At 30.5% G+C, this 11557-nt stretch overlaps 1 protein-coding gene across 1 annotated transcript; it reads right to left on the reverse strand.

Moving 5' to 3' along the window:
* Window positions 1-331: 331 nt before the first annotated feature.
* Window positions 332-5403, reverse strand: LOC131853295 (ankyrin repeat, SAM and basic leucine zipper domain-containing protein 1). The gene is made up of 8 exons (XM_059204151.1): window positions 5145-5403; window positions 4816-4927; window positions 3722-3850; window positions 3249-3475; window positions 2674-2930; window positions 2172-2423; window positions 1460-1688; window positions 332-740 (listed from the first exon to the last, which is right to left on the reverse strand). Exons 1-8 carry the CDS (start codon window positions 5217-5219, stop codon window positions 585-587), a joined length of 1437 nt encoding a protein of 478 aa, XP_059060134.1. The 5' UTR covers window positions 5220-5403; the 3' UTR covers window positions 332-584.
* Window positions 5404-11557: the final 6154 nt, after the last annotated feature.

An 11557-nucleotide genomic window follows, 5' to 3' on the forward strand; every position in this document is an offset into this window, starting at 1 on the left:
AATAACTTGGGATGCTTTTATTTATTTCAATAAAAAAAGTACAATTACATGCGGGCGAATTCGTTATTAACAGCTAAATCAATAAAAGTATAGCAGATTTTGATTAGTCTATGTTAAACTTATATTTCAAACTATCTCAATAAAATCAGCATCAGTCTGTCGAAATGATAATCGTCAACTATGATAATTTTTACTGGCTGCACACTTAGAAATAAGATAAGATCAGGTACGTATGATATTCCATTGAAAAGGAAATTAAAAGAATTAAAAACAAAACATACCATCACGATATATCCCAAATGGAGTAGTCAGAGCAATTATCAACTGTCGATGTTGTGTACGCAACACGTGCCCACATTTCTCTCAGTATATTTTGAATCGATAATGAAAACGTGACAAACTTATTTTTATATCGGTGTTTACTTCACCAGAGAGTAAGTTAGACATAAATACATAGACGAAGATTTTTTAGTGTCGGCCAGATTCGAACTAAATAAATCAGAGTAGTAAACTACTATGTCACGTGTTCTCGAGAATAAAAGAAAAGACAATAACAGAAAATAAAGAATATAATATTAACTTTTCTATTTCTTTAGGATGTTTGTGATATAACCTCTGGCGTGATATGCAAATATAACAAGACTGCATACCACTAATGCATCAGTGATGTATCCCATTGCTATTTCTTGAGTTGATTTTGCTCGAATTAGATCGGCCGGTTGTGGGTTGCTTTTGCTTATCTGTAATATATTTAAAAATATATCTTTGGTACATTATGCTTATACATTAAAAAATATTTATTTGTTTATAATGTCTTCCTACAATTGATACGATTTTTAAATTTACATCTTTATATTTTTCCAATGGTTATGTAAGAAGACTAACATGAACGTTTTTAGATGGATTACATTAATTTTGAATATCCATTTTCAAACGTATCTAATATTAAAAAAACATTATAAAACTTGTCATGACTATGAATATTCACAGTCAGAACAAGTCTAAAAAGCATACGAGTTTTGGTCATGTATAGTCAATTATTTATAGAAGATATTCTTTATATATCGGAGAACTCTGGATTTTACTGCATTTAGAATATAATCTTTAATATAATATCCAGAAAAGTCTGGATAAAAAAGGTTTCCAATTACAATTTGTAAAGTAAATATACTAAGTTGATGATTTATTTTACCAATTTAGAAATATAAATGAAACAAGAAATGTAAAGCATTAATTTGAATTATAATATGATAGAATGCTATATTATTAAATTTCTAGATGATTTTAGTAAACTATGTGACATGCTACTATGTACTTTTATGTTAAGTACTTAATAAAAAGTATTCCTATAATTTTTAACATGTCTACAATCTTTTTTATATGTTTGATTATTCAAAGGATTTTTATCCAATATGCAAAACATACTAAATGTTAGCAGAAATTAAAGAGACTGTCTTACCCTAGTGAGAACGCTCCTCATGTTTTTAATTTCTCTCCTAACACTGTTGATATTTGTCAACATCTTTTTGGCAGCATTTTTCATTTTTATAATCAATGGTGAATCAGGAGGCTCAAACTTTATTTGGTTCTGAATCTTAATATATTCACGTAGCGTATATTGTAGTGTTGCTTCCAATACATATATTTGTTGTAGATGGGTTCCTAAAGTTGTTAGACAATCTAAAACACTAAAATGTATAGAACAAAAATTACAATGCCAGTGTTAAGATTTTAGAAAAATATTTTGAACTATTATTATTAGCCACAATGGAGTGTCAATTCAATTCAAGTTTCGCTGCTGGGGACAAGTCCCTCACTATTTCCAGGTGCAAACTACATATATTTCAAGGATATATTTATAAATCCTACCCATATACACAATTTTTTACTGACATATTTATATGTCCCACTAGGTTAACAGGTTAAGTATAAAGTCTTATTTTGCAGTTGTCCCTCTCATTTACCCATGTATACATTAATTACACAAGCCTTTATTAATTACAAGATCATGGGTATGAAAAGGAGTTATGGACACATTAGCCTCTTATTTTTTGACAAAACAGATATATATTAAAAACACTTGCCAATTGAGTTTTAAAAAAAGAAAGCCGAGACGAATCAATAAAATACATATTATGTTATTAATGGAAAAGGTTTTTTTAAAAACTAACCTGTAACTGTCCACTTTTCGAGCATATAAACCAGCCACTGCATTTAATTTCCAGCCCCTCAAGTGAAAATTACGTAATCCATATTTTAGTCTTTGTCTTTCAAAAGGCATATCAATACCTAATTTAATCATATCGTCTTCCTCCATAAGCAGAAATGTTCTGAGATCTATTGTACTACTATCAATGAGAGGTCCAAGACGTTCACAGTTCATGCCATAGAGCAAATTGGGAATTTCACCTTCATAATCCAACCTGTAATGAAAATAATAAAAACACAGATAACAATTACTCAGTCACTCACATATTGTGATAATAATATAATTCTATGAAACCATAGTAATGTAAATAACAACATTAATAGAAATAGAAAATAGCAAACATCAATAGGGTGGAATTTGTTTTCAATATTGTCTCAAAAGAAAAATGTACATCAGTTAAATTATGCATTTCTAGTCATGCATTGTATACAAACAAAAATACCTATACAAACATTTGAACTTACTTTTCTCCTGTCTTTACCCCAGGATAATAGTCATACCAAGACCTAAGTTGGTTCAAATATACATTTTTATTTGTCTCCTCAGTATCATCAATTTTCAAATGTTTGTTCATAATTTCAATTATGTTCTGATAGTCATGTGATAATGCAATATCAGAGGGTGTTCTACTGGATCTGTCCACTTCAGTCAGTCTTGCTCCATGAGCAATTAGCATTTCGAGGATTTCTGGTTGATTGTGGTGAACTGCCCAAAACAGTGCCTAAGTAGGTTTGTACAACTATTTAATAAGATTTAATTTATAGAAAAAAATATATATTATATTAAAAGTCAAGGCCTACATTCTTAAGAAGACAATACTTTCAGATTCCATAGATTGTACTTCTAATGGTATCATGCATCATTAAAGGCAATAAATTATTTTATTATTGGCTGAATATAAAACTACTATATTGATCTTGTCAGATGTTTTGAACTTTAGACTGTTTACTACCCAGATACAAGTAAAAATTACCCCCATTGCAATTGAAACTATTTATTATACATATATTAATTTATAGCTAAATACCAGTGTACTTACAGTCCAACCCTGTTGATCTCTCATTTCAATATTCACATCCTTTTCCAATAACTTCTGCACAACAGCAACACGGCCACTACTAATGGCTCTCATAAGTGGAGTTTGGCCATATTTATCACCAATATTCAAAATACAATTTCTATCTAATAGGTTTGTTATAATGCTGTATATTGCATCATTATTGGCACTGCTGTTAGAACAAGTAGCCATTATTGGTGTCACTGAATCTATAATATATAATAAAATGTTTATTTAGTTGTAGATAAATTTTAACAGTTGTATGAGGTAATTAAATAGTTATTTTAAGACTAATTATAAAGGATGGAGAACAAGACGATGAGCAAAGAAAATAGCACTGGTATAGTCATAGAATATTGTGTTATAATGACTTATGTCATATAAAAACAATATAATATTTATAAAAATATAGACAATAAAAGAGGTATATAAAATAGTTTCCAAGACTAACTGACCTGCATGTAAATTAGCATCAGCACCTTTGTTCAATAAAAATTCAACAATTCTGTCTTGTGCATGAAAGCATGCATGCATGAGAGTTGTCCATCCACTATCCAGTTTCAAGTTAACATTGTCATTCAGATCTGAAATCATTAATACAACATTAGTACAAATAATTTTTATAAACAATAACATTTATTCCTTTATTCTAGTGGTTGGTCAGTTATAATTTGATTATAATTCAGAAACATTTTAAGTTACATATGTATGTTAAACTGATAACATTTTGTTTTCATTAAATGCTTAAAAGTATTTAAGCTTTATATAGTAATAACATTAGCTCTGCACTACTTTACTCATATAAACTAGAACTGTGTCAAATTTCACACATATCTGTCCACATAAGTTTTTTAAAAATGGTTCAAATTTTTTGTTATTATTAAGATAATTTTTCGAGTTCTTACTACCCACAAAAGTCTTATTTTACTAGCTAAATGTGGAATGGAAATTTAAAAGTAAATATAAAAATATATAATGCACAGTTTTAATAAGGTGTTCACTGACAGAGTTCCTGACAATAGGACTGTTATTTGCCACTTGTTTAAAATGGATGAAAAGATGGAAATGAAATGATAAATTCAGGTTTCAGACAACATAATTACAGATTTTATTAAATATTTCCAGTTTAATATTATTACATACATTCTTATGTATGAAGCAATAAAACAATGTTTAATTACATATTAGAATTTGATTTAATATAATACATACATTCAACTCATTTTTAATTATCAGGGCCACATTCTTCCCTTGCAGATAAAATTTAAACATACTTTTTTAATTTTCATTCATTACGATTGGATCAAACAGTAAATCATTACATAGTATAAATCAAAGTCACTGTCTCTGTCTGTCCCTACGTATGCTTAAATCTTTAAAACTACGCTACGGATTGTGCAGCAGTTTTTTAAATAGATGTAGTGATTCAAGAGGAAGGTTTATATATATAATACATGTACACCTATGCAAAGCTGGGGGGAGTAGCTAAAAGAGTGTTTCTGATTTTCTAAAATTGCATTAATTAGAGGAATGTCACAAGGAAACTTACCATTGAGAACAATTATTTCTACTTCTTTCAGATTGCCATTAATAATAGCGTCCTGTAATTTATTTTCTACAGTTTTTCTTTGATTTTGTTGTGTGTGGAAATATGATTTTGGCTGAAATATGAAGATTATACACATTTTATTATGGCACAAAATATTACTTTCGAATATTAATTTTCGATTACTTGAAAACTTAACCGTTTAAATGAAAATAAGAAAAATATGTGGGTACAGAATAAAAATACAACTTACAGCAGAGTAAATAAAAATGTATTCATTATCACTAAAAGATTATTTTAATGTAATGAAAATACGATCAAAAATAACTTACTGGCTTTTCATAAAATCCATAATCATCACTATCTGAATCTTCATCTGACAAACCGGCGGGCCTGAATTGTGCCATGATACAAGTTATGAATAAAATAAGAACATATGACGAAAACCTAGATTATTTGGAAGTTTCATGAAATGTGAAGCAAACAAGCAATTAAAAGTAAGTAAGCTAAAATATATTTCAATACTTTGTTCAGTCACTCAAAAAGCGTATTATAAATTCGCTAAAAGCGAATTGTATTGTCAAACAAAACAGTCAGTGCTAACGTATGTCAAAATGACATTGATGGTATTGGTGTTTCTAGCTTAAAAAATTTAAGGACAAAATCAGAACATTCATGAATAAAAAATTCAGTTTTTTATTGTTTTCGGCATTTCTTATCATCATTATTACATTGTATAAAATAAAGTCGTTGTCGCTATCTGTCCCTATGTATGCTTAAGTCTTTAAAACTAAGCAACAGATTTTGTAGCGGTTTTTTTAAATTGATAGAGTGATTCTAGAGGAAGGTTTATATATAAAATTCATGTCCACTTGTGCGAAGCCGAGTGGAGTAGCTAGTTATTAATAATAGTAAAATAATTATAAATAATATATGATTTATTTTGTGAAATAAGTAGATTGATATCCGTTTTCTTCGGTAAAAAACAATCTCAGTGAGTCTCACTTCATAGTCTCAGTAGGTAAGTTTTAAGTAGATATATTTAGGACACTAATTTGGCTTGGCTTCACTGGCATTGGTTTGATATATTTCACTAGTATGTAAGTATTTTTCTATTACGCCAAACAAATCTGTAACTAAATCTATCCACAAACATTACCTTCCGGGCACAATTTTGTATAACGCTAATTAAAAAGAGGGATTAATTTGCGTAGCTCATTACGAGAAAGCCGAACTTCATCATCTTGAGTATTAATTTTGCTGCAAAGGTTTTAGTAAAGAAGTAATACAGCTGTTTTTAATCTTTTATCCTATCTTATTGATTAAAATATTTCGAGACAAATAAAGTTGATGGAATAGGTATTGAAATGACGAAATAACTAGACGTATGACTCTTTTTACAAGGTTTTTTTTTTAAGTTGGGGCAATTCGGATCACCTTTTTTTTCGACACACGCCATTAAGGAACGAAAGGATGATTATTACAACCAGTTTTCCATTGGTTAATATCCTAGTATGTAAAATTGAATACACCAAGGAACATAATACTCTAAAGAAGAATACACTAAAGTAACTAAGCAATAAATAGAAATACACATGTTATCAGTAATACCTATAGTGTGGGCTATAGTTAAAGAAACAAAACAAAGCATACAATAGTACCTAGCTGTCACTAGAATTCCGAATAAAAGTCTGGAGTAGGTAGCTACAGTTCTCAAGCTTGGATGGAAGTCATTCTACGCGTCGGGAGGTAAGGATAATAGGCAACAGTTCCAATTAGGCGACGAGGGCGTTTGTTAACATTTAATTAACGTCAGGGATCCATTGTGTCCGTGGCGGGCTTCATGGCTGAGCTCGTTGCACTGCTGCGTCTTAATGACGGGCTCCAACTTATAGCGTTTTGTATTACAAGCTTGTATTAGCATCGCTGTAGAAAACAATTGCATTCACTAAAGTCTATTAGTTATTGTTCTAGAGTAGGTGAGATATTAATGAAAGTAATATTTGATTGAGTGTGTTACTTAGTAGTATCTAACAGTACTGTGCTATGCGGATTGGTACTTTGATTTGGTTCGGATTGTCCTGTCGGATTATCAGGATTTCACACAACGGGGAGAACCATCACTGCTATTTCTTTATAAGTATAAAAAGTAGCATTTATGGTTAGCCTATGTCAGGTAGTATTTAGATATTTTGACTGTGCTCACCTACTGTACTGGAAGAGAGTTTCGCAAATGTGACTGATTGTGACAATAACGAGAAAGATGTCAAAAAATAAGGAAATTCTTGTATCGTAATTGTAGATGGCCCCAATTTGACATATCCCTTATTGGTTCCTTTTTTCTATGCTAGTTTTCATACAGAGTAAGAGAGTAGGTACCTAATCCAAACCTAAGCTCGTTTCTTCTTTCAGGTACTCACTTGATTATATAATTACACGTTTATAGTCTTATCAATAATGAAAAACTTACGTAAAAATTGAACTGAGATGAATTCAAAATGAATAATTTGTTATTTTTCTATTTCAATTCAATCGCTTTGAATAGTTAGCACATTTCATCATTGTGCATACATACACGTGCTCAAACTAATGTACCTAGTTAGCATGTCCTTTTTCGCATCTACGCAATACAGCTTCGATTCAATACTAATATCTAGGTATCCATGTGTTTGGGTATGTATAATCTGCTCTAACGTCAATCATTTCATAATATTAGGTTTTGTGTTTGCGTAGTGAATGTAATAATGGTCTTTTTTTGTTGGAAGTCGAAGAAAATGTTTTCGAATGTAATAAGAATTTTTCTCATAGCGATGTAGAAGGTAAAAGATTTGATTTATCGCAGTGGGCCGGCCAAGGCGCGCTGACCAGCCGGGAACCGGGCGCTGGGCGGCGCCGCCACCGTCCGGACGCGTTATTAAACTTTTCCCCATATTAAACATTCCGGAGACGAATACATTTTATTGTTGCTTCGGACCGACGTCAGAGGGCCCAACAAAGCGAAACTCAAAGACGGCAATTGCGAAATAAATTGAAAGCAATTTGATATTGCGTTGTAAGTAATAGCCGTCAGGACCCCACTACTCTGTGGAAGACATTTTGTATGCAATTTAGAGAAGTTTCAACGGCCCATTTGATTGCGGCCTTTCGCTCCAATTTTGGGTTCCTGCCGCTGATTAATGACTTATTTTGACTTATGGACGAGGGAATTTTCTATAAATATGTTGGTAAGTACCCTGTTATTTCAATAGTTGTAAAGATATTCAAACTATAGTAAGTAATAGGTAAGTATTTTATTCAACTCTCTCATATAACAAGAATGACTTAGACAAACCCTCCAATTAGACGACGACGGCTTTGTTAACTTTTAATTAACGAAGTTGTGTAATTACTACACATAGTTATAATTTAAATATAGGTATCTACACAGAAAGTAAGTACCTACTTACTCCAGTGAAAATAGGATTAATAGGAAGATTTTTAGTATAACAGTCTTATACCATTAAAATTTATTTCTAAATAACCATAATACAACTAATTACCTTTTGTAAAATATATATAAGTAGTTCTTTTCGTTTTATTTTATAGAATTAACACAAATACGAATAATCCATAAACAAACAAGGGCATTATTTTATTATGAGCATTTTGGTAAAGAATGTTGTTATATTTAAATTAAATTATCAATTTATTTACATTTACGTGCATTACGATGTGCTGCAGGTATACATTAAGACAATGATACAATTTTGTACAAAATATATCCTTAAATTAAGTAAAGTTTTAAAATAGCCGTTGCGGTGTCTGTCACATTTTTTTAGTAGATACTCGTATTTTAAGGAATCGATGATCTGCCTTAGTAGTTAAATAAATACCTACCAGTATACAAGCAGTGAAAAAATTGGGCACGAAATATTTTCAAGACAAAATTGAAATTCCTTTATTATCGTATAGGTATATAATTAAATGCACTTCCTGTAATAGGGAATTTGGTAGAACTTATATGTCTATATTTATTTTATTGCAATAATAAATAGCAAGCCACTCAGTTCAATATATTATTTATGAGAAAATCTATGAACCCGTATGCGATGCGATTATATTAATTCTATCCTTAATTGTTTTTTCGTCTGCATCTTGGCGACGTCTTCATCAGCCGCGACGGTCTAATCCGAAATCTCATTTCCGACAAATAATTGTAGGAAATAGAGCGAACCTCCCCCTACTTCGTGCTGAAAAACCATTGTGAATTTTTCGTATTAAGTAGCTTCACCATGCATGTATTATATAAAAATATCCAAAAGAATATATAGCTACTGGTACCTATATTTAATATAGGTACTAACTAATCATAAAAAATTCAAGTATTTAAATTTTTTCCAACGTATGACATAAATACTATGATTACATTGCAGTAGAAATATGAAGCTGGATTATACCTACAGAATATGACGCATTGCATAGTAGTCGTCAGAAATACCAACGCATGAGTGGCATCGCGGGTATCACGTGATAACGTGATATTTGTAGTGCTGTTCATATGTATAGGCGACGGTTACCACTTACGGACGGGCCGTCAAATTGTTCGCAGCTATTCCAGTTACATAAAAAGAAACTACAAAACATACCCCTGTACTAATATATTGTATACAATAGATTGTTAAAAGATTACTGTAGGCAATCATGGATACCAGAAAGGTACAAACCTAAAACTTGTGCAGAGAAGCACTTTGGTAATTGAACATACTCGTAAACTGGAGAAAATATAACATTCATTACAATTCATGTTAGTACCTACTAACATGGATTGTGAAGACCATTTTTGGCCGAGATATCATCACAATCAGCAATATCCCGCATTACGATTGCCTTCTTATCATAAACCAAAGTTTATGACTGGACGAAACACATGCAGCAGCAATAAATAATATCTAGGTATAACTCTAAACCTCATAAACATTCATATTATATTTGATTGGACTCGAATATGTTGAGAACAATTTGTTGGACTTACAATGGCCATAAATCACTGTACCAGTATATTTGTCTATCCCATCAGATTTTGTTATAATACATAGTAAACGTATAATAGATATTATTATTACCTACATTGTGATAATGTGGCTATTAGGTAAAAACCAGTAATTCGGTTGACACCTACATATAAGATTAATAATTAGTGCCTTATATCCCTAATCTCCAATTACATATTGATAATGAGACGTTTACACTCTAATAATAGTTACATTAATTCTGGTATATATTATTTTTCTATTATCCCACGGACATAATATAAGTAATGTTAATAAATATTTTTTGTAGTAACACGTTTATTTTAGAACTGATCATTTTATATATTGAGATTTTAATATTAAGAGCTGTACTACAGTTATACTACTTGATATTTGCGTGTTATATTTTATAATAGATTTTTTTATATTAAAGAATTTTCAAACTATATACTGTATCTAATTAGGTAATTTTGTAATGTATTTTAAATTAAATATTTCTCTACCAATGTATGAATTACTCGTACGTTGTGGGATTTTGAAATAATGTATTAATATAAGTGCCTTTACATGTTATACAGAATGTAGATAAAAATATTGTAAGAAGCGAGAGAGTTACGAGGTAGACTTATGGCTTCCATTCAGCAGAGGAGAGATAATGCTTGCAGGCAATCACATAAGTGGATCAAATAGCTGTAGTCCATTTGGATAATGAACTAGTCACTCTGTAGCTTCAGTCAGTTCTTTTTATTGCATAGCTGTCGATACTGTTTAAGTACTTCAAGTTTAGCATTATATGAAAATTATACCTACTTACCTAGTAAGTATCTATTCTAGCATCCATGAAACATTTTTGTTAAAACACTATAACATGCACAAAATGAGAAATAATAATAAAATTCCTACAGTTTTGGCAATGATTGAAAAAAAAAAACAGCATAATCTCCATAGCATCTCCATTTTTATAGGTACAGGTCTACCTATAGGTTTATGCTTTTTTTAATAGACAAGAATAACAGCATAGGCATACTTTGTTAAAAAATAATCAAGTCTCAAATCTACTATGAGATCAACACAGGAGTAAAGCCTACCGATTAAAATTGAAACAGTAATTGTATATAGGTAGATTTAGTGAGATTTGACAAACGAATAAAAACATATATGCAGTGTATACCTTGTATAGCATTGTTATATCTGTCCATATATTTCTATTTATTTCGTAGGATAGCTGTTTTGATTGAGACAAAAAAGTTTTTAGAATTTTTAATCTTTTAAATTAATATTACGACTTATATGTAAAAAATCGGTATTTATTTGTCATATCTACTAGCGTTTTACCTTATGACCAAATAAATAGGAACAAAAAAAACTCACTTATTATGTGTAATGTTTTTATAAAAAAATGTTATTACATATATAATAAAAACAAGTAACCAGTACTATAGCGGTTATCAACAGTAGAGTACCCAAAGTGGTATCTGATCAATCCATTATCGGTCGCGTACTCTGACCAGGAGCTGTTAGGCTCGCAACTTGGCGACACACATTTTCCATTTTCCCCCCTTGTCCTTACACCGGCCCAGATTCGCCTCTTCCATAATTCAATCCATACCAAATCTATTGTAACAATATACCACGGCTTGTAAATGGATATACAATAAATGTACATGTATACATAATATATTTTGTTTCTATATTGAATTACAGTTAGATATCTTCTATTTGTTATTCAAACAACA

The sequence above is a fragment of the Achroia grisella genome, unplaced genomic scaffold, assembly GCF_030625045.1.
Source record: "Achroia grisella isolate CSIRO2021 unplaced genomic scaffold, CSIRO_AGI_Agris_v1 utg900, whole genome shotgun sequence".
Classification (NCBI taxonomy): domain Eukaryota; kingdom Metazoa; phylum Arthropoda; class Insecta; order Lepidoptera; family Pyralidae; genus Achroia; species Achroia grisella.

What these genes read in the sequence shown, in the direction of transcription:
- LOC131853295 (XM_059204151.1), bottom strand. Translation starts at nt 5,219, where the DNA reads ATGGCACAATTCAGGCCCGCCGGTTTGTCAGATGAAGATTCAGATAGT. An exon ending in GGGGTAAAGACAGGAGAAAA is followed by an intron (nt 2,424 to 2,673) that starts GTAAGTTCAAAT and finishes TTTTCATTACAG; the next exon opens with GTTGGATTATGAAGGTGAAA. An exon ending in CGAAAAGTGGACAGTTACAG is followed by an intron (nt 1,689 to 2,171) that starts GTTAGTTTTTAA and finishes TATACATTTTAG; the next exon opens with TGTTTTAGATTGTCTAACAA.